Here is a 24,842-nt window from a genome sequence, read left to right on the forward strand (position 1 = left end):
GTTTCAATTTTATAAACTTTAATTTTTAATTTATGGTTTTTTTAAAATATATATATATATATATATATATTAACCTTGAGAAACCTAAAACCTTCATAGCTTGGATTGAAATTGAAATGGCTTTCTGCCCACTTACCGTCCAACGGTTCAATATTTGGGCTGGCTCAACCCCAACCCATTATCCAGCCCATTATCATATTTCCAAGCGTTTCCATCATTTCTTCTCCGAAGGCTGCGTCTCGCGATGATCTCCACTTGAAGGTACTGGGGCGGCTGGGTTAGATACAATAGTTTGGATGCTGAGAAAATGAAAGAAAATTTTGAGTTGTCAATTTTTTACCATTTAGGGCTGGAGAGTGCTGAATATAAACTCTATGGCTTGGTTGATCTGAACACTTTGTTTTTTTTTTTCTTTTTTACTTTTTGGATTTTGGGATTTTTGGCATCGAGGAAAGTGAGAGAGATGGCAGAGGAATCAAAATGCGTTTTTTTTGTGTGTGTGGGTTTTCTTTGTTTTCTCGGTAACCAAACAGAGTGCTCGGGCTTTATAACTTGGGAATGCTATTGCTGGCAGTTTTTAATTCTAGGGTTTGTCTTTGAACAGCCGTGGAACTAATGCAATTTTTCGGTTTTGTAGTTCAGACTGAAGTTTTTTCTGGATTGACTGCTCTTGCTCTTTAGGATGTTTTCTTGTATAAAAATATATTAAGTTTAGATGCAGAGAAACATGATAAAAGGAATTAAAATGTTAAAACGTAAAATTTTCAGTACCAAGGAAAAATTCTAAAGTGCAAAATAAGTGAAATTGCTATTAAGTTGATAAGTCTACTCTTCTCTCTGTCCTGATTGGCTAGGGTTTTTTTATGTATTTTAACTACAATGTTGTTGCTCAATATGATTAGATCTTGGAAAAACTAAAGTGAGGTGAAGTGAAGTGCTTCTTTGATCAGCAATGACTCTACTGAATTCTTTTCAGATCTAGGTTTTTATTATGTTTCTGTTTGTGAAAAGTTTCAAGAAATAGATGTGAAAATAATTTTATTGGGCAAAATGGGATGTGCCCAATTAGGGAAAACTTGTAAAGATAAAAACTTTAACTTGATATATATGGGTTTTTTGGCGCTTGGCTGCTGAGAAAATTTGGAGGCAAATAACAAGGGATGTAGTTGTATTATTGGAACAACTTAGTGCACTGAACTCATGGAAATTATGTCCATGAAGATTAGAACTTTGGCATGATTTGTTTTGTTTGATATTCTCACCAACCAATCTAGTGCTCTTTTTCCTGTTTGGTTGCGAAGAGAAACAATCTCATTTGTTTGTAGCAGTAGACAAATGTTAGAAATAAATTCTGTTTTAGTTATACATGTCAATTTGGCCTAGGGAATCAAATGAGATAATGCCACAAAATCATGTTTAGTTTGCTGCACCTTCATTTTGATTCAAAGTTACATAATACTAGGCTAATAGCAATTGGTTTGCACATGGTTCTTGACTACTTTTTCATACGATGCACAGGATTTTTGTAGCTGCTGAGCCAAATCTGTGAGGTAGACAGAATCTCGAGTCCCTCGTCTCTTGGAAAAGATATACAAAGTTTCTCTCTGAGTCAGCAAGGGTGATGAATGTGCTACTCTCACCTTGTCTACCAACTGCAGGCCTGTGCCAGACATCAAACCCCACCTATTGGCAAGAAACTCCATTGCCATATCATCAAAACTGGCATAGATCAATGCAGGTCCCTTTCCAACAATCTCATAAACATGTATGGCAAATGTGGCCTCATTCAAGATGCCCTTACCTTGTTCAACCAGCTGCCCCATAGAGACCCAATTTCATGGGCCTCAATTCTTACAGCCAACAACCAAGCTAACCTCCCCCACTTGACACTTTCCATGTTTCCTGCCATGTTCAAACAAGACGGTTTGCAACCTGATCATTATGTCTTTGCTTGCCTTGTTAAGGCCTGTGCAATCTTGGGTGCAATTAAGCAAGGCAAGCAAGTGCATGCAACCTTTATTGTGTCACCAGTTTCTGATGATGATGTTGTAAAATGATCCCTTGTTGATATGTATGCAAAATGCGGCTTGCCTGATATTGGTCGTGTGGTTTTTGATTCAATTTCTTGGACTGCTATGATTTCAGGATATGCTCAAAGTGGCCGAAAATTGGATGCTATTCAGCTATTCCAGAAAATGCCAGTGAAGAATTTACTTTCTTGGACAGCATTGATATCTGGGCTGGTACAAAGTGGGAACTGGGTTGATTCATTTTATTTATTTATGGAAATGCGAAGCAAGGGGATTGATATAGTAGACCCATTTATTCTTTCAAGCATCATTGGAGCTTCTGCTAATTTAGCAGTACTGGGACTTGGGAAGCAGATTCATTGCCTAGTTATACTTCTTGGTTATGAATCTAGCTTGTTTGTTAGTAATGCACTTGTGGATATGTATGCTAAATGTAGTGATGTTTTAGCTGCCAAAAAGATTTTTGGTCGAATGGTTCAAAGAGATATAGTTTGTTGGACTTCAATAATAGTTGGGACCGCTCAACATGGGCTAGCTGAGGAAGCATTGTCCTTGTATAATTGGATGCTTTCAACTGGACTAAAGCCTAATGAAGTGACATTTGTTGGATTAATTTATGCCTGTAGCCATGTAGGATTAGTTAGCAAAGGTCGATACTTTTTCAACTCCATGATTAAAGATTATGGAATCAATCCTTCCCTTCAGCATTACACATGCTTATTGGATCTTCTTAGTCGCTCAGGGCATCTTGAAGAGGCTGAGAATCTCATTAAGGCAATGCCATTCAAGCCTGATGAAGCTACCTGGGCTGCTTTGCTAAGTGCTTGTAATCATCACAGGAATACCCTTATAGGAATTAGGGTTGCTGATCATCTACTAAGCTTAAAACCTGAAGATCCTTCAACCTACATACTGCTATCTAATATTTATGCCACTGCTGCTATGTGGGAAAGTGTATCAAAGGTGAGAAGATTGATGGCAGCTATGGAAGTTAAAAGAACCTGGTTATAGTTGCATTGTCTTGGGAAAGGAGAGTCAAGTGTTCTTGGCTGGGGAGACCTCTCATCCTGCGAAGGAGGAAATTTTTGGTTTGCTCGAAGAATTGGATGCAGAGATGAAGAGAAGAGGTTATATTCCTGATACAAGTTCTGTTTTACATGACTTGGAGCAGCAAGAGAAGGAAAGGCAGCTTTTTTGGCATAGTGAGAGGTTAGCTGTGGCTTATGGGCTGCTCAAGGGTATTCCTGGGATGGTTCTACATATAGTGAAAAATCTTCGGGTTTGTGGAGATTGTCATACTGTTTTAAAGTTCATTAGCATTATTGTGAAAAGGGAAATTGTTGTCCGAGATGCCAACAGATACCATCATTTTAAGGATGGGAAATGTTCATGTAACAACTTTTGGTGATTACATGTGATTCTGGTTACATATATATCAACCTTATACTGACAGTAGATTCAAATTGACAAAGCTTCATAACTAGTCTTTACCTATATTATGGCTTTTAGATAATTATGTCGCATTTCAGATTTAGCATTTGAATATTTCACACTTGATGTATCCATCCATTCATTCAACTTTTCGAGGAACAAGAGAGAAACCAGAAAATAATGATAGGGAAAGTGCAAGGACAAGATGGAATTTGTGTTAAGACATCCATCCCTCTCCTCACATCATACAAGATGGGCAAGTTTCATCTCTCTTATAGGTATGGTTCTCCACTTCCTTTCTTCATTTTCTTGAATTTTCCTTCATATTATCTGTTTCTTGTTGCATGTTAGAATTTTTGGGTTTTTAGCTTTGGTTATGAAATAACGAAAAAGCAGAAAAGACAAGAAAGGAAAGGCAAGGATTTTAGAGTAGTTTCTGGAAAAGAATATGGAATTTGTATTTGGCTAAGTTGAATAGAAATTTTTGTAAACCAGGTTATGAGAAATGAAAATTTTTAGATTCTTTTGTTAATGAGTTTACTATTTCCATTGGCTTGAAGTGCTTGCTAATACAACTAACTTTGCTTCCACTGCATTTTCAGGGTTGTGCTGGTGCCATTAACTAGACAGGGGTCTTGGAACAATGTTCCTTGGCCCCATACCATCTTATATCACTCTCAGAGAAACTCTAAAGGGAGTCGTCTCATAACTGAAGCAACTGGAGCTTCCTACACTGCTCGAGGGTAATTACAGTACAGCATTAGTGCTTTCTCAACTTCTTTTTGTTTCCCAATCTAAAATGAAGAATATGTTTCAAGTGTATATACTTTCATTTGTATCGATAGTTATAAGATTTATCTGCGCTTTTCCCATACATGTAGATATCCACATGTACATGAACAAAAGAGCAAGTTGAAGCCTGAAAGCCCATTATGGATGCTGTTCAGGCTAAGGGCATTATCTTTATTTTTCAGATTTGGCATGTGAGAAGAGTTGCAAATGGAGTTATGTTCTTTACACACTACACTAATTTTGAAGGTGATGTGTGGTCTATTTTCTGTTTGGTTCTAGCTCATCCAATTCTATCCATCCTATTATTACAGATTTCCAGCAAAATGAGCCAGCTCCTATGTCTTCTATACACAAGGCATTGACCCCACGAATCTGAAGTAATGGCCTTGATGTTGCCCAGTTCTCGCCTCCAAGGCAGCTAACAACACAAAATCCCTCTAGTTGTCAATGGTTTTAAACTTGCTGCTGGGATCATTTGTAAGTAAATTTTCTTTCATGGATCTTCATACTTTTCCAGAAACCAAGTACCACTTAATTTGCCAGTCAGTTTCTTCAACTCACTGACATTGTTTACCCAATATGCAGAGGTAGGAGACTCCATGTTGAATCCTTTAAAACAGCTGGTTCAACCAAGAATAATAAAAGCTGGAGAAGCATTTGAATGTCTCCATAGCCTTGTGCCCATGAGGAAGGGCTTTCCGTGGCAGACATTCATAGCTGCTGAGGGTTATGTTAAAGAAGTCGGAAAAATGCAGTGGCTGAGGACCATGAAGATCTTCTGGCATTTGGATGTTAGAGATTTGCGCTCAGTGCTCCTCTCAACAAGCACAACAGAGACACATTCTATATATGCAAACCTGTCATCTGTTAGTAGATTTCCAGAGGTGGAATTGGAAAATGAATTGTTTTGTTCATTGTTATAAGAACCCTAAATCCATTGTTAGAACCCCTTTTTCCCGTCCTATGGTTTTCATGGTATTACATGAGTGTTAAAAAGAAATATAGTGTGAAAAACAAACCTTATCCAAATTTATGCTTGGCTCTGGTTTCATCATGAGGTTGATTGGAAATTTGGCATTCATATGTTAATATGTAACTTGTGTACAAAATTTGTAGTTTTAAAGTTGTGGCAGATTGAGGAGGTGAATGAAGAAGGGAAGCAAAAAATGACCCTGCCCACTATTTTGATGCTGTGTGGATAAAAGAGGTCTAAGCTGAGCCCTAACTCCATTTCCATACTGAAAAATAAAGAGAGGGAATTTTTTTATTTTTTTTAATTGCCTGTCATACGAAGAGGAAAATGAAATACATTCAAAATTATAAAATTTATATATTTAAAATTATTTTTTTAAAAAAAGATATGATAATATTAAAAAATATGTTACAATTTTGTTATTTTTTATTTAACCAAATAACAATGAGATTTTGATTTCATATCAACTCCTCAAACTTTGTTTTCAACCCAATTTTACCTTGTCAATAAATGTTACTAGAAATGAGTTGAATAGAATGGATTAAATTTAATGGTATCTACATCATGATTACCAATAATATAATAAGGGTTTCATTATAGAAATGAATTGATTCATACCGAACAATGTAATTTATCAAGTTATATCATATATGTATTTCTATCTTATGATTTTACATCAACTTTAATTTCATTATTTTGCACTATCATCTCATTCTTTTGTACTACGGTTTCATTGTTTGTACCTTTATATTTACCATCTAGTTATAATTTGGTACTTAAATTTTTCTATAACAAGATACTATTAACATATACTCTAAAAAATTTTAAATGGGAAAGATAAGTCAATCATCTTAAATTTTAACATACTAAAATTAGAATTTGAACATGGGACAAGTTTTGAAAAAATCACCTTAATAACATGACTTATTTAATATTTATGCATAATTTAAAGTTGATATTGCTTAAAAAAAATTAAAGACAAAATTAAAACACCAGTAAATTCATCAAAACTTTCTAGAAACCAAACAACCTTAATGATTCACTAGTTCATAATTCGATTTGTTGTATTATTTTGGGTCAAGTCTACACCTTTTCTCTTTTTGGCCTTCTCACCAACCAAATTTGAAAATTATGCAAAAATTGGCTACAACTAACAAACCTTTCAAAAGGAGTGACATATATTGAGGAATAACAACAAAATCGATCCCCACCATATTCTATGAGCCCAAACCATGTGATTGAATAAATCCTCCTCGAGGTCACAGGCTATTTCTCTCTCCCCCTTCTTGGGACTCTGATTCGTGTTTTTCAATAGAGAAATCTCTGATCAATAATAGAACAACCATCCATTTTGCATCATATCTAATTATGAGGGATTGTTTTTTTAGGGCAGAGAACTAATATGATTTGATCATTAGCAAACTGAATGCAATCTTTTTCTGTGGATGAAGATCCCGCTAGAGCAGCTTCTACTTTTAGTCACCCGTGGACTAGACTAGAATCATTCTCAATGAGTCCATTAAAAGTGATCCCATTTTGTTTTAATCGGGCTAAAAAAGGATATTCATTGCTTTCACATTAGTGATTAATGACAGAGAATATTAAAAGCAAATCCATCAGTAACCAATCTCTTCAAGTACATTTCCCTTGCACAGGGCAGCAGAAGGCCCATGGCCGTGATTAAAGGAATTTTCATCTTCCATAAGCAGAAAAACAATGTTGAGTTTATCCCCCTTCCCTGCAGACAAAGTAGGGAGACATGCAAAATAGGTTGGTTTCTCCATTTTCTCTTCGACCAAACAAGTTTTGTTATAAAGAGATGAAAACAACACCTTTGGGATATCATCATATTTTTTCATGGTAAAACTTACAAAAATTCAAGATTAAACAAATGGGTTTCTTCTTTGAAGGCATACCTTAAGTGACGCGAATTAGAAGCACAACCATAATGAAGATACACATCATGACAAAGATCAGAATCCATGTAAAGCATGTGGTCTTAAAACCATTCGAGTTTATCTCCATAGCCCGTGTATTGACACGGCCAGTGCTTGCCAAGCTATGCTCAACTGCTTTCTCTGTAGAATCAAGTATCTGCACTCAAAGCATTGATTAAGCTATAAGACTAACTGGTCATTAGACAATACGAAAAGATGACTAACTTTTTTTTTTCTTTCATGGATGACTAACCCCCTGAGAAAAGAATATTATTGACGGTAATCTTTTAGGATCACTCCAAGTGCAAATCAAATGAAATGGTATGGTATGTTAGCAAAGAAAGCATATTCTACTCGTGCAGAACATGCTGGTAGTGACAGCTGATGAAAAGGAAAGACAATGAATGAGATAGTGGTAAGTACCGGTGGTTTTATAGGTAGCATTTGTGGTAGTGCTATGTGGAGTTGGTTTCATGACAAGGTGGTGCAGAGGCAATGGCTGTGAAATTTTAGTTAGGTGCTGTTTGTTTTTTTACTTAATTCTTAATAGAACCTTAATGTTTAATAGTGTTAAACATTAGGTTGTTTGTTTTTGTAGTATTTTATTTCTATTAAGTATTAAAAAGTAAAGAAAAACCAATATGTTATTTTTTCTATTTAGAAAAAACTACATATTTTGGCTTTTTCCATTCAGTAAAAAGTTTATAGTAAGTGACGAAAAAATAGAAAAACAAACAACCTAAATTCTGAAAACAAATTGTTTTAAGCAAAAAGCCAAAAAAACAAACACCCTCTTAGTGTTTTAAGTAAAATAGATTACCATGCTCATCAATTGTTCATCTCATAATAATGCAAACCTTGAACATAATGCGTTTTTATCTTCCTAGCGAGAAAAGGTGATTACTCTGGCCATTGGTAGAGATGAATCAGGCTTTCATAGGTAAGTTATTTGGAAGTTTGGCTTGAAAATATGGGCTCTATGTCAAGTTTGTGGGGCGGAAATTTAGAGAAAATGATTGAGGATGGATGATAAAATGGAAATGACTATTATGACATCAATGGGCTACCCCTCGGCATTGGACATTCTAATCTATTAGTTTTCCATTGTATGTGCCATGGAACACAGAAAGATCATTTGACAAGTTGAGTTTCATGTCTTGACAACTATGATTTATGTTACTGACACCACCCGGCTCCCTGGATATGCTTCTTTACAAAATATTCAAATCTCACGAAAGTTAGTTTAAATAAAATATATCTTCTTCAAGAAAGCAAGGATTTTAGAATATAATCAAATCAACCCAAGAGGTAGTAAACAGTAAATGATAGAAGGTTTTAGGCGAGGAATAAAGCTCATATAAACTACAATTTAAATTTTTTAAAATAAAACAGTAAAAAAAATGCAATTAACTAATTACAAAATATTTTTGAAAAATCAAACAAAGTGAAAATGAAACCAGAATCATTGGATCTGTCATTTTCTTTGACTATTCAGCTTTATTGCAAGCAGGATTGTTAAAGAACAAAGAATGAACTACCAAACTGTACGGTTCCACCTAAAAAACAAGAAATGAAAAATGAAAAAACATTTCAGGTTTACTCAAAAAGCTTTGTTTTCATTTTGACCAAATAACATACATTTGACACTATGCTTCATATGCATCAACATATTCGACACCAATGTCTGAAGTAATGCAAGATTGCAAATAAAAAGTTACAACTTACTTTTTCAGAGTTCTCTATGGACTGGCTCATCAAGAGACTACCTTGCTTGAGTTGCTTTGCCAATCCGACCATTTCATCTGTCAGGTCTTCTTGAAGCTTCCTGTCAGAGAAGAAAAGTACCAATTTGCAGGCACACAACTTGGAGGAACAAATAAAACTAATATTCAAATTTCCCAAAGTTTTAGCTCTGAAGTCCGTCCCCAAATCTCAAGTCAAGCAATTGCAGAAAAGGTTTGAATATGGTTATCAAATAAGGATTCACATACCAATTGTACCAATAACTTAGTACCCTGGGCCCATTTCTGAGCAGAATCAAGGGTAACCCAGAAAACTGGTCAAAACCGATAGTCCAAGTTGTTAAACAACCCAAACTGCACAACTCACTTTATGATTTTTATTTTTTTCACAAAAAAGAGAAATAAAGGAAGCAGATAAACACCAACTTTATTCTTTCTTTGAGTAACAGGCACATTATCACTCTCCTAAATAACCACATTTCAGTAACATAGTTGATTTCCTTGTTATTTCACTATTCTTGATTCACTAAAAATAATTGTGATTGATTTACATTCAAATGTCAGTCATTCACTTCTCAAAGTTTGGCTTTATGTTTCTTCAACATAACTTTCAAGGAATTGATTTACTATGCACATGAGCTTGACCTCAGTTACAATCAGGAGTTATTCTCAATAGAGGGAGGGAGTTCATCTTTCAGAGGTATTTCTAAAATCAACATAGGTGATTTATACACTATAGTATGCAAACATAGACAATTCAGATCCTAGGGGATTTTAAAGTCAGCATTCTTGCACTCTTGCCATCGGTTTAGTTCCATGCAGCAGTTACATAAGTATTAAGAACAAATGCTCTTCAATGTTAAAAGGTACCTGTGCTTTTCAATATGTGCCTGTGCTGCAACATCCAATTTGACTGGCCCCGATGCATCTGCCTTTACAGTATCATGAGTTCTATCTTCAACATTTGAAGCAGGCCTGTTTGGTGAACCAAATGATTCAAAAAAATAAAACAAGATAAGGGAAACAACAAAGAAAAAGAATAGCTGGTTATTGTCCTGCTAAGCCAAACAATCATAATTTCACTTACACAAATCTCCTTCGCAATCCTGGGGAATGGGGGATGGAATCCTCTCCTTCTTTAGAATGGCCTTCCTGGCCATAAGTACCAGAAAGAGGCTCTTGGGATACTTGCACATCAGACTGCAAAATTTCCAATAAAGAGAATTGGTTAGAAATGACAACCACCATATGAAGTTTGTATGCTTTGTTTAGGAAGAACATCTTAAAACTTCATTTTTAAACAACAAAAAGCTCCTCCTCACTAAGATTCATGCATTTAAATTGATGGAAAATTCACATTTTTAAGCATGGGATTGAGTAGGCTCTTAACAACCCGATACATTCTCCAATGTCTCTTCCCCAAATGGTGAATTAACCAAAGTGTAACAGCTGATGTAAAAAACTACTGAATTATAACAACAGTCTGGAAATGGTCAATGGTAAAGAAGACCATTGAGAAGAGAAGAAAAAAATATGACCACAGTAAAGGCTGCCTGAAGCAAAGAAAAGCAGCAATGAAGGCCACTGAAAATCAACAATAATGAAGACCATAAGGAAAAAAATTAGAAGAAAACATAGAGACCTTAAACAGACTTTCATAACATATGGAAAAGAATGGTTTTTTATTCATGCATTTCTGACCAAATGACATAGTATGTATAGTTTACAATCCTACAAATTAGGGATCTAAATTACACAAAATCAGGCAATAGACTAATTCTACTATTAGAGTGCATTGTATCCATTATGGGCCCAAATCTTATAAGCTTAAGCTTTTAGGAAAATTGATAATTTAATATGGTATCAAAGCCTCATTTGGTGGGAAGTCATCTGTTCAAGTCTTGCCGTATATTTATTTCCCTAATTTATTGTGGAAGTCCAAATAGGTTAATTGTGGTTGTTTGCCTACAGATCTGTATCTATGGAGCCACACATGAGGGAAGGTGTTAAAAATCATGATATACATTGCGAACCTAAATCCAACAAAAAGCTTTTAAGAAAATAGTTGTCTAACATTGTCTTAAAGCCTGGTTTAAACATTGTATTAGAGCGAGAGGTCATGCATTTAAACATCATCGCATGTTTATTTCCCCACTTTATTAAGCTCAAAGGAGGTTGTTTGTTGTTTGTTTATCTTGTGGGCCTATGTGTGCCTATCTCTCCATATGCGAATATGGGGCTGCACATGAGGGAAGGTGTTGGAATGCATACATTATGGGTCCAAATTCTTGTAGGATTTGAGCAAAAAATATATATCATGCACTCTAACATCCTAAAAATCCCCTACCCTTAGGAAAATAAAACAAGTATACAACAATACAATCTCACAAATTAGGGAATTAATTCCCTTGTATTTTCAATCAGATTGTCAACAAACTATAATTCAAAACAAACAAACATAACTTATTTAGCATGTAAAGTGCCAAATTTTAAAAAGAAAATCAAAATACAAACCGATGGAGCAATTATTTTGGACGCCATGGCTTCAATCTCCTCCGCATACTCATTCACCTTCTGTTTTGAAACCCTACATAAACATTCCAAAAAGAAGAAATAAATTATGGTTCAATTGAGAAACTTGTCTCACAGTACCAAAACATATTAGCAGGATTAATATAACATGAAAAGGCATAATCATAGCCCCAAAAACCTAGCTCAAGTGGTAAGGGCTAGGTTGAGGAAGAGGAGGTTCCACGTTTGATGCATGTACCCAGAGAAAAAAAAAAGACAGAAGGTGTAATGATCATCGAAAGGAAATAGAATGACCTACATTATTCTTAAACGGAAAACACATCCCACAATAAAGAAACACATTAGCAGGAAGTGTAGAAATGAGCCATAATAAAATTTTAAATCACAAGTTAAAGCTAGTTTGTGAGCTCCTTAAAAGGTCATTAAAAAGTGCCTTGGAAAAGCAGTTAATGCATATAGAGCAATATATATCAAATGATCATTGTTGATCCATATCATCAAATACTCAATATGTCCTAAAGTTACACAATAGAGTTTATTATACAACTAGACTAAACCAAAAATAACAAAACATCATTGTCCTCTGTTCTTGTGCAAAGATGTAAGATGCACCAAAGCTACCTCTGCACAAATATCCATAATTCTCCACCCCAATAAACACCTTAGAAGAATGATCATACTGACAACAAGCACCTTGGTAAGCCCTTTCCAAAGAACATGCACATATAAATGTATGTGTGTATGTGTCCATGCCGAGCTCAGATAAACACAAACTAGAAGCAGGAGTATGTTGGCATTCGTTGACTTCTCAAAATAACAAAAAGTAGAAGGAAAAGGGCAAAAAAGATAGGAAAAGGAAAAAGGGTAAGGAGAAAAACCTTGGTAAGCCTTCTAGAGTTCTCTCTTCGGTTAGTTGTTCTAATTGTTCTCGTAAAGTAGCAACATACTGCAAAGTTCCATTAATTATCAATTAGAAATGGTAAATGAATATATCTAAACATCAAAAAAGAAACCAAACACCTCCTGAACCAGTCCTACTTAAATACAATCAAACATGACATGCAACCAAACAAACATTGCTAATAAACAAAGGATAATGAATTTATCAATTAAACTATTCAGTTCAAACTTTAAATTAATTTGATGGATGGAAAAAGTAAATTAACCTCCAAACACAAAGGTGTAGAACACTTTTCAAGAGAGAAAGAGAATAAAGCAACTAAAATATTCAGATCACATTCCACATGCTAAAAGAAAAAAAAAATGCACATAAATCATTACCAAATGAATAGTTTGATTTGAGAGATCTCTGGACATGCGAAGAAACATACATGTATAAGCTTTGCCTGATTTTGTTGTTGGGGTGCAGCTGCAAGCAACCTCCTCAAGTTTACTTCTGTTCTACTGATACCCATTACAGGATCCTGTACCACTAAACAGACAAATCTCACACAATCCAACCAATACAACAAAACCGTAATAATCCCCTACTGCATTACATCATACATGCACCATTCTAGTTCTTCAGGGCAAGGCCAAGGTTTGGAACTAATCAACAGCAGAACCCATTGCTCATTTGGACCCAAGTATATAAAGGTTTTTATTGACTATACTTTAACAAACAAGCTCTGATAACATCTAAGAGGAACAGTTTGAAGAATTGTTGAACAGAACCAAGGGATTCTTCCATTAGTTGTTTACAAGGGACCCAAAGAATGGAATTATAGCAGGATCTAATTGTTCAAATCCACAAATATAACTTAAACAATTGAGTTCACAATGCTTGGGGAGCAATTACAGATCATGCAAAGTCCGTAAATCAAAATAACACTACCAATTTGCCATGTTCTAACATTCAAATACACTAACGCAAAGGTCACAACGACATCCATTTTACCAAAAGAGCCAAGAGAACATTAAACAAATAATTGAACATTATCCAAAGCCAATCCAAATGCTCAATCTGAGTATATTGAAGTTATAATTGGATTGCGATGTTGTATAATTAACACAATACTAGATTGCATAATGCACTCCACATCAGAGAAATTCATAGCAAAAGAAGAATTTCTGGAAAAAGAAAAAACAAAGTCAGTTATAAACCTTGTGTTTTCTACCCAACTAATCAACTAACCCATTCTAACTGCTACTCACTTATGACTCTTCTAGTGTATGCCCTGATTGGAGAACACTTGAATGGAAGAACTTTCTAAATTTTAATTTTCATTTATTTATAATTTTATAATTATCACTTATAGAAACTCGTTATTATAATTGAGTTTCATGAGAAGACACCTTTTTGCATTTCCTAAGAAGATTGTTAACTACCAGAAGAATAGAAAGATTGGCATACTTTCCTTATATGTCATAATTCTTTGATTGTTAGGAAAAAAAAAATTTGATCCTGCGCTCACCAAACCGCAATTTCAGTGAAAATCAGGGGGAAAAAACTTAAAAGCAAGCCCATGTGAAACGAAAATCTGAAATTTTGATAAAAAAAAAAAAAAAAAAGAAGAAGAGCAAAATCGAAATGAACTGAGCGCTCATTGTCCTTTCAGAACAGAAGTTAAAACTTCCAACAAGAAAATAATTCCGCTGAAACAAAATTAATTTCCGAGAAACCAATTGATCGCTGTTGTTCCAAACCATCACACAACATGTTGACATAAATCTCCAAGGATCCAGAAAAAAAAAAAGTTGATTAAAAAAACATGAATTCCTAAAACCTAGGTTTGTTTTTAATTTACAGAAAAAAGGAAAAGAAGAAAAAAAAACAAATCGAGAATTTTACTTGAAGATCTCCGCGGGCGTTGCCCTGTTGGGTCTCTCCAGTGACTTCTGTTCGGCCTCCCTTGAAACCCAAGGCTTCTAAAGGTGCGCTTGTGTATACTTTTCTTCGATGCCTTCAGCTATACAAATTCGAGAGATAGATGAGTCTGTTTACAAATGTTTTCAAAAAACAGTTCAACTTTCTCATTAAAGCGTTTTGTAATTTCGCTGTAATCTCGTTTAGCGAGAATTAGAGGAGAAAGTTTTATTTTATCAAAAAACAGTTTTTTTTTTAATTGAAAATTGGGGCAGATCACTTTGAGGTTCAGGCAATCTTTCCATACCAATTCGAGTGTTCAGAAGAAATATCCCAAAACAAATCACTTATTGTTGAATCAATATCTGAATCTTATGAGTTAAATGAGTTGGAGCGAGTTCACGGAGAGTGGAAGAAAGACTACTAGAAGGTACAGTTTAAGTGTTGAATTGTAGTGTGAAATGAGGTGGTGTTTGTGTAGAAATTATGTGTTTAATATAATTTAGAAAATATTTTGAAAATTTTGAAAATTTATTTATAATATTTTTTATAAAAATATTTAAAATATAATTATCTTAAAAATATTTTCTTAAAAAATACTTCATTGTGAAACACAGTCTAACTTTATCTTTTAAATTTTTTAAAATAAAAAAATTAAAAGGATAAGTATAAAAAAATTAACAATAAAAGGATAATTATTTACTAGTTTTTAAAAAAAAAAATCACTTAAAAATTGATTTTCTAATATGCATTAACATTGATTTTTTTTTCCCTATGGTTTTGCGTTGGCCTTATAATTTTCTCCCCATTTTTGTCCTAAAGTCCTGGGGACTATCATGAATTTTTTTGTACCTCCTTTAGCATGAAATCCCCCTCGCCTATAATTTTTTTAATTAAATGACACAAACATGATTATTTATTTATTTATTTTTGGTTAAACACGGTATACCTCCTCACGTTCAAAACTCAATGCTTTACTTTCTAAACTTGATGAAAATAATATGTTGCCACCTAAAATGATTAAAAAGTTAACAAATAATTTGTTGTGAAAAAACTGCAAACTGAAATATAAAGAAAAATACATATTGTCCAAATTCAAAATTGTAATAAAAATAAAATTGTAATATGATGTGTAACATTAAGGTAAGATGCTATAAAATAAAAATAAAGTATGGAAGAGGCTTTGATGATAATGCAAAACATTGTTGCATGAGAAATGTTTATGCCTATAATTGTCAGAAAATCTTAGAGTTTGTTTGGTAGAGTTTTTAAAAACAATTTTCTATTTTTAAAAACAAAAAATAGTTTTAAAAACTCCTATTTATTATTTTTCTCTGTTTCTAAATTTTAAAAACAAAGTGAAATAGAAAAGAAGTAAAAGTTGTTTTCACCAATTTTTTAAAACAATAGAAAGACAATTACACTATCATTTCTCTTTCACATAGAATTATTATTTTTCATTTTTTTTCGTTAGGCAAATTAACTAAAAATTAAATAAGACTTAATGTATTAAATTTGTCAACAAGTCTATTAATTTTTAAAAATAATTTAAAACTTAAATAATAAACTCATTAATATCATCAATTTATAAATATCTTTTTTTTAACCTATAATAAAATAGTATATTTTCTAGTAAAAATATAATTTATGATTTTATTATAATATTACTATTTATGTTTTACGAAAAACTATATATATATTTTTAAGTTATTTGTAATTACAAAATTATTTCCTTTTCAATAAGACTTCAATTAAATTTAATTAATTAATATTATATAAATTGAATTTAAAATGTTTTTACAAAATCAAAACATTTTTTTTATAAAAAAAAACAATTTATCCGAACAAGTCTTTTTGTTTTTTATTTTTAAAATCCTTTTATAAAAATAAATTACCAAATATCCTTAATTTTATAAAACATTAAAAAAACTTTTTTATATTTTTTTTAACTCAAAAGAAGTTCTAAAAAAAAAAAACATAAGAAATCATGATCAAAGTTAGAAAAAATTATTAAAGTACTTATTTGAGTTATATTAAAAAAGATTATTAAAATTATTTTTATCTTATAGAAATTTTTGTTTCACTACAATAAAAAAATTATTTCATAATAAAATTTTTTATATATCTTTAACTCATATATAATTATAGATTTAGTTTTTATTTTTTAATAAGACTTAACTTGAATTTGATTTCATATTATTATAAAATATAAGTAATACATTGTCTTTAAAAACAATACAAATTATTTCATTCAAACAAAGTTTTTATTTTTTGTTTTAAAAAACTATTTTTGAAAACCTCTTTTCAAACACTCTAGTTTTTATAAAATTCTAAAAAACTATTTTTTGTTCTCTATTTTGAAAACAATTTTTAAAAACAAATTTTATAAAACATCGTCAAACAGACCCTTAATCATTAACCTCCCTAATTATTTTGAGAAGTATGTGAGATTTAGAGGTTGTTTGATAATTATTTTTGAAAATAGTTTTATATTTTTCAGAACAAAAAAATCAATAAAATACGTTTGACAATTGAAAACCGTTTTCTATTTTTTATTCTCAAGAATAGAAAACAATATATTTTATCTTTTAATTGTTTTATAACATTTTTTTTGTTTTCTAATTGTTTAAAAAAAATTATAAAAACATGTAAAAGGATTAAAAATAAGAAACAAGATATAAAAATTATTTTTAAAACATATTTTAAAATATTAAAAATATATTAAAATCATTTTAAGTTTCTAAAAATATTTTTATTTTACAAATATTAGAAAATTGTTTTTAAAAACTATTTTTTTTATAAAAAAATAATTACAAAGCCCTTGAGTTTTCAAATATACTTTTTCCAAAATCAAACTCTTTCTTGTTAGATGATATAATATGCCCTTATAATTTTTGTAATACCAACATCAAACACAAAAATATTAAGAGTTAAATATATAAAATGATTTATTTTAGAAAAAAGAATAAATAATTCTTGAAAAAAATAATTTTAATCTCACTTTTTGAAATTAATATTTATTTATTTTTACGATTTAAAACACAACGGGATTATTTTTAGGAATGTAGTCGACCGTTGGACTTGTGCAGCTGTCTCCAGGCTCCACTGCTTTCCCTCGACTTTTCGATCTGTATTTTCTTTGGGATAAAACCCTAAGCACAAATTCATATGAGCGGCCTCAATCTTAATTTCTCATCCACGTTCTTCACTGCCTCTCTGCCTCTAACCCAATCCCAAATTCCAAACCCTAAATTTCCTCAATTCCAGCAATACTCTTTCAGAAATCGACAGGCTAAACGATGCCGTCTCGTAGTACCACATGCTAGCTCTTCCAAGCTTCCGCTCCTCCCCTTTGATATAAAGCAGGTGAGTTTCAGAACCGATTCTTCTTTCTCTTCCGTTTGCCTCTCTTTGTTTTTCTGGAATTTCTTTTCTTTCTTTTTTCTTTTACGAAATAATTTTGCTAGACGTGTTTGGGAAATGTTGGTCTTGATGATTCTTTGTTGGATCTTCCTGAAAAATGTTGTCTGGGATAATAAAATTATTTATTCTATTATTATGAGGGTTGGAGAATTGCTGTTTTTTTAAGGGAAATAATTTTTCTAGACGTGTTTGGAAAACATTGATCTTGATGATTCTTTGTCCGTTATTTGTTTTTGTGGAAACATTTTTCTGGTATAAAAAAATAATTGGTTTCATTAGGATGTTGGATAATTTTTTTTTAAGAAAATAAATTTTCTAAATGTGTTTGAAAAATGTTGGTCTTGATGATTCTTTGTTTGTTGTTTGTTTTCGTGGAAAATGTTTTCTGGGATAATAATTATTATTTGTTTTGTTATGGGGTTTGGAGAATTTCTTTATTCTTTTTTTATAAGGAAATAATTTTTATAAATGTGCTTGAAATATGTTGGTCTTGATGATTCTTTGTTTCCGTGGAAAATGTTTTCTGGGATAATAATAATTATTTGTTTTGTTATTGGGTTTGGATAATTTCTTTCTTCTTTTTTCATAAGGAAATAATTTTTCCAGACTGGTTTGGAGTATGTTGGCCTTGATGATTCTTTGTTGGTTGTGATGCTCCTATGATCTATCTCTTTGCCATGTTTTACTATCTGAAGTTGTATTGCTGCAAGTTTTATTTGTTTCAATGACAAATTGTTTGTTTTTTAGGGTGGGTGTTTGGAAAATTTTTTGGAAAATGATTTTCCTAGAAAAATATTACTCCAAGTGGAATCAAGAACTCCTGTCTGTAAAAAGTTGGTCTTAGGCTGTGATGCTCATATTACTTTGCAATGTTTGAATATATAAAATTGGATTGCTGTAAGTTTTATTTGTTTTCCAGGAGGGTTTTTTGCAAATGAAAAATTTTTGTTTCTTGTATGTGTTTGAATGTTTTTCTTTCTCTAAGGAAAACTATTTCATTAGAGTGGAGTAGGGGCCTCATGTTTGGAAAATGTTGGTCTTTAACACTTATTTGTTGATAAAGATGGTTTTACAACTTTTATGATCTAAAATTGGATTGTTGTAATTTTTATTTGAGCTCTAGAATTTCTGTTCAAACTAAGTCGAGATATGTTGGCTTGTTTTGGTTTGTGATTGAAATTTACCATATTTTACTTTATGAATTGAGGAGAATGATGGTGATTGCCATGTAATCTGTTTATATTTATTAATTGGTAATCTTTGAACTTTCTGGTTATATTCATTGCTCTATAAATTGCTAATAAATGAAAAAAAGAATTTTGTCAGTTAACCTTTGTTATAGTACATTCTAGTACCCATGGGACAATTTAAGATCTTGTTAATTGTTAGCAATTTATGCTCGTATAAAGACTAGTTTTTGCTACATGCTCTACTTTTTTCTTATCTACACTTCTTAGAAATAACTTGTGAATGACAGTAATGCAAAACCATTGTTTGCCATGGAACTCATTTTTTATGCCTTGTAACATTGCTTGGTGTTTGCACTGTCTTGGTGCTTTTGTAAAGATTCACAAAGTTCTTAGAATAGTATACTTAAAACCTTGAAATTAAGATATATTATGACCTGTCGTGCCATGGTGCTAAGTTACTTGGTTAGTATTCAGTTCATATGGTCTGTGGAATGGTTTATTTTACCACTAGAAAAAATAAAAAAATAAAAAATGAGAGAACCATGATCATAAGCAAGATTAAGTAGTGTCATGCTTATGCCAAATTTTTTTTAATATAATTTATTTTCTATTGAGAGCTTACATGTAAATTGGATGATAGAATGCATTGTAGAGTTGTAGTTCTCACTTTGCTACTTGCACAAACATTACACTTTTTTCTGTGTAAAATGATGTTTGAATTTTGGACCAAAAAGAGATACTGCAAACAAAGAGAAATCTTTATTTATTGGTGATTATATTTATTAATAAACACAACATAAGTAGCTTTGGATTAGTTGGTCTAGACCCTCCATTTTGTCCTCTTGGCACATGATGCCCAAGTTTGCCCTCATTCATCTTCTATTACTTGTTTATGATCTTATGGTCCTTTTTTGAGCTATTTTTAAGCTCTTTTCGGTGGTCTACTGCGACTCTTTCAGTCACTACCTTTCGATTTTTATTGGAGATACCTTGGGGGACTTTTTAGGGATCCCTAGTGCGCTTGCTTAGTGACCTTTTTTTTTTTTTTTTTTTTAGTTTAGGATTTTTGTTTAAGTTTTATTTGATTTCTACTGTATTTAGGTTTAGGTTTGTTTTTCTATTGCAGGGTTCTAGGATTTGTTCTTAATTTGCATGAAATTGACATTTTTTATGTTTGATTGCATGTAACTAATATTTTGATCTTACTTTCATGAATTTGAACTTTAATTTTTGGTTGACATAAAATTATTTTATTTATTTGTTTATTTTTTTAAATAGTCCTTTTTAATTTTGTATTGCTGGTGCACTAACTTTAGTTTTGTCTTTTTTTCTTTCATATGTGATCACCTTTTTAATGGATGCAAGGATTCTTTATGAGGTCATGAGGAGATCACGTGGTGAGCATTGGAGGGAAGAAAAGGCTTTAGTTCTCAATCATGAAGACTTTTGAAGAAGGTTGAGATAAGTTTGCTGAATTTTAATCTTGGTTTTGCTCCTTTTTTTTTGTTGACTCTCTTTGGTTTTAATTATTGTAGATTAGGATTGGGTGTGGACAAACCGGGCCACACATGAGTGTTGCTAGAGTCCATTGTTTAGGTCAATGTGTGAATGATCTTTGTTATTTCATGGTTTAGAATGAAATTTTGATTTGATTTAACCTGACTTTTTAGCCAATAAAGTCGTTTGATAATCCTATGATAACTGGCTTTGGAATCATCATTTTTATTTTGATTAATGAGGATTTGATTTTATGTATTTTTGTTTAGTTAATTCTTGGAATCCACATTTCATAATTCACATACATGCATGTTACTTAAATAGGAAATTATATGATTTAATTGGATACTCACTTAGTGCTCTTTAGACATTTATTTTAGCATTTAATTCAGGCATAATTAATCTCTGTAAATTTGTTCCATGTGTTAGATTACAATTAGCTTATGTTTAGAACACTTTTTATCTGTGATTTGATATACATATAACATTTAAATAGTTGATCTTATATTGGATTTATTTAAACCTTTATTTAAGATTCTTTCAATATTGGGATTTGAAATCAAAATAGAACACAATAAACCACTTAAATGGCTGCAAGTTTAGTTTATACAACAAGTCATAATTCATACATCAGATCGCCTAATTCTAACACGAACACACATAGACACACACACACACACACTTGTCTTTAGCTGCTTTCTAGTGGTTCTTGATTCCCATGTTTTTAATGATTGTAAAAAAATGATTTCAATTGCTCCTAAAACAAAATGAGTTCTCAAAGTTCTATATTTAAATTAATCTTAGATCGATTAGGTAATGAAAAGTTTACTTTCTAAAAGACAATGCTACCTATTTTATTTTTTTGATAGGAAACGATAAAGGGATACTAGAAAATACTAAGTAAAAACATACAAACTCTCTACATTAGACCAATCCATTGGAATTACACATTAAGGGGAGTCCCCTTAAAAACCTTGAAACAAAAAGCCCAAAGAGAAGCAAGGAAATGAATAGAATCCCAAAGATTCTCTGAATTCCTTGCTTTTTATCCTAAAAAATCTTCACATTTCTTTTCTGCCACACAACCCAAATTAAAGCAATGCACGCAGCTTGCCACAAAACTATCCCTCTCTTAGATAAACCAAAACCATTATAATTGATGGACAACATGTCGGAAATGCTCCTCTGGGGACCAATCCGTCTTGGCTAACTGAAATAATCTGTGTCACAATCCCATCGTCAAAGAGCAATGTAGGAAAAGATGATCTGCTGATTCTCCATGCTTCATGCACAACTTACAAATATCGGGACTAAGAGCTTTGTAGGGTCTTCTCATTTGTAGTAAGTCATTAGTATTTACCTTCTTATGTGCCACTAACCAGACAAAGGACTTGACTTTGAAAGGGACTTGAGAATTCCAAACGAACTTAGTAGGGAAAACTAGAGGAAAACCAGAATATTGGGATAAGGCAAGAAAGAAAGATTTGACTGTAAAAAGCCTTGACGAAGATAAAGACCAGGATCCCACATCTGAAACCGAAGGTGATAAATGCAAACAATCAAGTGACCGCATGAGGCCTTCTAAATCTTCTATCTCATAATCAGAAACGTTACGGCGGCAATTAAAGTTCCAAGAGAAGAGACGAGTAGAACCGAGAATTGCAGAAATATGAATATTTTTATCCGTGACTTCTCTAAATAGTCTTGGATATTAGGATCCCAAAGGTTGGTCTCCCTACCAAAAGTCTTCCCAGAACCGAATTATTTCTCATCTCCTACCACAAACCGAGTAAACTTAGAAAACTCTTGAAAGACGTGTGCTATTGCCTTCCAAGGACAACGATGTGACCTTCTGACTATAGTGTTGACATCCCAACCATTGGAGTGTGATCCATAAATGCTTAAATCTTCTATCTCAAAATTGGAAAGGTTACGATGGAAATTAAAGTTCTAAGAGAAGGGACGAGTAAAACCGAGAATTGAAGAAATAAGAATATTTTTATCCGTGACTACTCTAAATAGTCTCGGATATTGGGATCCCAAAGGTTGGTCTCCCCACCAAAAATCTTCCCAGAACCGAATTATTTCTCATCTCCTACCACAAACCAAGTAAACTTGGAAAACTCCTGAAAGACTTGTGCAATAACCTTCCAAAGACAACGATGTGACCATTTGACTATAGTGTTGACATCCCAACCATTGGAGTGTGATCCATAAATGCTTAAAATAACCTGATGCCACAGAGTTGAAATCTTCCCAAATCCCAATCCCCTTTTTGCCTTCGGATTACACACTACATCCCAACTAACATGATGATCTCTTTTACCTTCCCCAACTCCTGACCATAAAAAATCTCTTTGCAATCTCTCAATTTTTGCAGCCACTAAAATGGGTATCTTAAACAAGGAAAGGAAGTAGCAAGGCATATGGGTGAGGCAAGATTGGATAAGAGTTATCCTACCTCCAAAAGATAAATAAGCCTTTTTCCATCCATCTAATCTTCTTGAGATCCTCTCAATCACTGCATCCTAAAAGCCACAAGCCTTGGGATTCCTTCCCAAATGAAGACCTAGGTAGAGTACGGGCCAACTAGAAGCCTTGCAATCAAGCAACTCGGCCAACCTAGAAAGATGATTCTGTTCAAGATTAATGCCATAAATATTACTCTTGTTAAGGTTAACCTTAAGCCCAAAAATATGCCTAAACACTAGCAATAAACTCTTGAGAGTCTACAAATCTTCCTCACGAGTGTTAGAAAAGAAAATAGTATCATCTGCAAATTGCAAATGGGACACCCTTGTTCTATTCCTACCCACGCTGAAACCCTCTAATGAATTTCTTTCCTTGGTTCTCAATAACATCATGCTCAGTATATCCACGACTAAAGTAAACAAAAAAGTGGATAAAGGGTGGCCTTGTCTTAAGCCTCTAGATGCCTTGACCCACCCTTTAGCGTTTCCATTCACTAAGACTGCAAAAGATACCGTGGACAAACCACCTCTCATCCATTTCCTCCATCTAGGACTAAACCCCTTTTTCTCCAACACATGATCCAAAAAATCCAAACTCACATGGTTGTAAGCCTTTTCAAAGTCAATTTTAAAGATGACCCCTTCCTCCCCTGATCGTTTTTTCTCATTCACTATCTCATTGGCTATGAGAACTGCATCCAATATTTGTCTCCCTTGAACAAAAGCGCCTTGAGTAGAATGGATAGTTTCGTGTAGTACCCCTCTTAGACGCCCTAATAACACTTTAGCTATTATCTTGTAGAGACTAGTGATCAAGCTAATAGGTCTAAAGTCTGAAATTTTCTTTTACAAGTTTTTTTTAGCAATAGAACTAAGAAGGAGGCATTAGTGCTTTGATTGATAATCTCGCTTCTGTGAAACTTTGCAAACACTCTCACTAAATCCTCCTTGATCACATCCCAACAATCTTGAAACACTGCAATGGTAAAGCCATTAAGCCCTGACGCCTTATCCCTATCCAATTGAAAAATGGCCTTAGAAATCTCTTCTTCAGTAAAAAGGGATTCCAACCTAAACGCACTTTTTTTACATATAGGAGACCAATCTAAGCCTTCAACTCTCCAAGACTCTCCAGTAGGACTCGAGTAGAGTTTTTCAAAGTACAATAAAATCTCCTTTGTGATGCTCTCGGAATTATTCAACACTAAGCCTCTTTCATTCTCCAACACCTTGATAAATTTCCTATTTCGCCTGCCATTAGCCACTTTATGAAATAACTTTGACTTACAATCCCCTTCCCTAACCCATTTCACCCTAACTTTTTGTCTCCAATGAATTTCTTCCCTCAAAATTAATTCCTCTAGCTCCCCTTTTCTTGAAACTCTTTGAACTAAAAGTTCAAAAGTGTCTCCCTACTTGCTCAATGGTATCAAAGTTAGCTAGTTCATTCAGGATACTTTTTTTTCCTTTCGTTTAGCTCTCCAAAAGAAACCTTATTCCACTATTTCAATTTGGTCTTAACAAATTGTAATTTCCTCATGAACTTGTGACCTTCCCACCCATTTCCTTGAAAATCTCTCCACCAACTTCTAAAGCACTCCTTGAAACTAGGATGTTGCAACCACATATTCTCAAACCTAAAAGGTGTTGGGCCCCACTTGAATGGGTTGGTATCCAAAACTATCGGCCAATGATCCGATGTCCATCTAGGAAGAACTTCTTGAAGGCTTTGGGGAAATAAATGTTCCCACTCATTTGAGTAAAGAAATCGATCCAATCTCTTATACACGAAAGACTCTTGTATGTTTGACCAAGTGAATGGTGCGTTCCGTAAAGGTGGATCAAACAATTTACATTCTCTTATAAAACCATCAAAGTCCTTCATGCTTGATGTTAAACTAGAACCTCCCAATTTTTCTGAACTTCTCCTTATGACATTAAAATCACCACCCACACACCATAACGAAAAAAATAGGCCAAAAATGTCTAAAAGCTCCACCCAAAAATCCTTTTTAAGT

At 33.0% G+C, this 24,842-nt stretch overlaps 1 protein-coding gene, 1 long non-coding RNA gene and 1 pseudogene across 4 annotated transcripts; 2 read left to right on the plus strand and 1 right to left on the minus strand.

Moving 5' to 3' along the window:
• The first annotated feature begins 93 nt into the window (after positions 1–93).
• LOC117905330 lies at positions 94–5,282 on the plus strand (annotated as a pseudogene).
• A 1,435-nt stretch (positions 5,283–6,717) lies between these two features.
• On the minus strand, positions 6,718–14,614 carry LOC117906028. Of its 3 annotated transcripts, none has more exons than XM_034818956.1 (9): positions 14,229–14,614; positions 12,769–12,869; positions 12,316–12,383; positions 11,420–11,492; positions 9,993–10,105; positions 9,776–9,880; positions 8,889–8,988; positions 7,143–7,320; positions 6,718–6,964 (listed from the first exon to the last, which is right to left on the minus strand). In XM_034818956.1, coding segments are annotated over exons 1-8 (738 nt in total). In that variant the 5' UTR covers positions 14,230–14,614; the 3' UTR covers positions 6,718–6,964; position 7,143. The 3 variants fall into 3 exon arrangements, with proteins under 3 accessions (XP_034674847.1, XP_034674848.1, XP_034674849.1); XM_034818957.1 differs by having other exon boundaries at positions 12,769–12,861; positions 14,229–14,613; XM_034818958.1 differs by lacking the exon at positions 14,229–14,614 and having other exon boundaries at positions 12,719–12,804.
• A 2,779-nt stretch (positions 14,615–17,393) lies between these two features.
• On the plus strand, positions 17,394–20,531 carry LOC117906012. The gene is made up of 2 exons (XR_004649758.1): positions 17,394–17,609; positions 20,222–20,531. It is a non-coding gene; the product is annotated as an uncharacterized LOC117906012 (long non-coding RNA).
• The last annotated feature ends 4,311 nt before the right edge of the window (positions 20,532–24,842 follow it).

The sequence above is a fragment of the Vitis riparia genome, chromosome 18 (genome assembly GCF_004353265.1).
Source record: "Vitis riparia cultivar Riparia Gloire de Montpellier isolate 1030 chromosome 18, EGFV_Vit.rip_1.0, whole genome shotgun sequence".
Classification (NCBI taxonomy): Eukaryota; Viridiplantae; Streptophyta; class Magnoliopsida; order Vitales; family Vitaceae; genus Vitis; species Vitis riparia.

Bases quoted from the DNA above. Each gene is read 5' to 3' on its own strand.
- LOC117906028 (XM_034818956.1), bottom strand. The intron at 11,493-12,315 runs GTTTTTCTCCTT...ATGTTTATGTAG, and splicing joins ACTCTAGAAGGCTTACCAAG to GGTTTCAAAACAGAAGGTGA. The intron at 10,106-11,419 runs GTTTGTATTTTG...GAAATTTTGCAG, and splicing joins CCAAAATAATTGCTCCATCG to TCTGATGTGCAAGTATCCCA.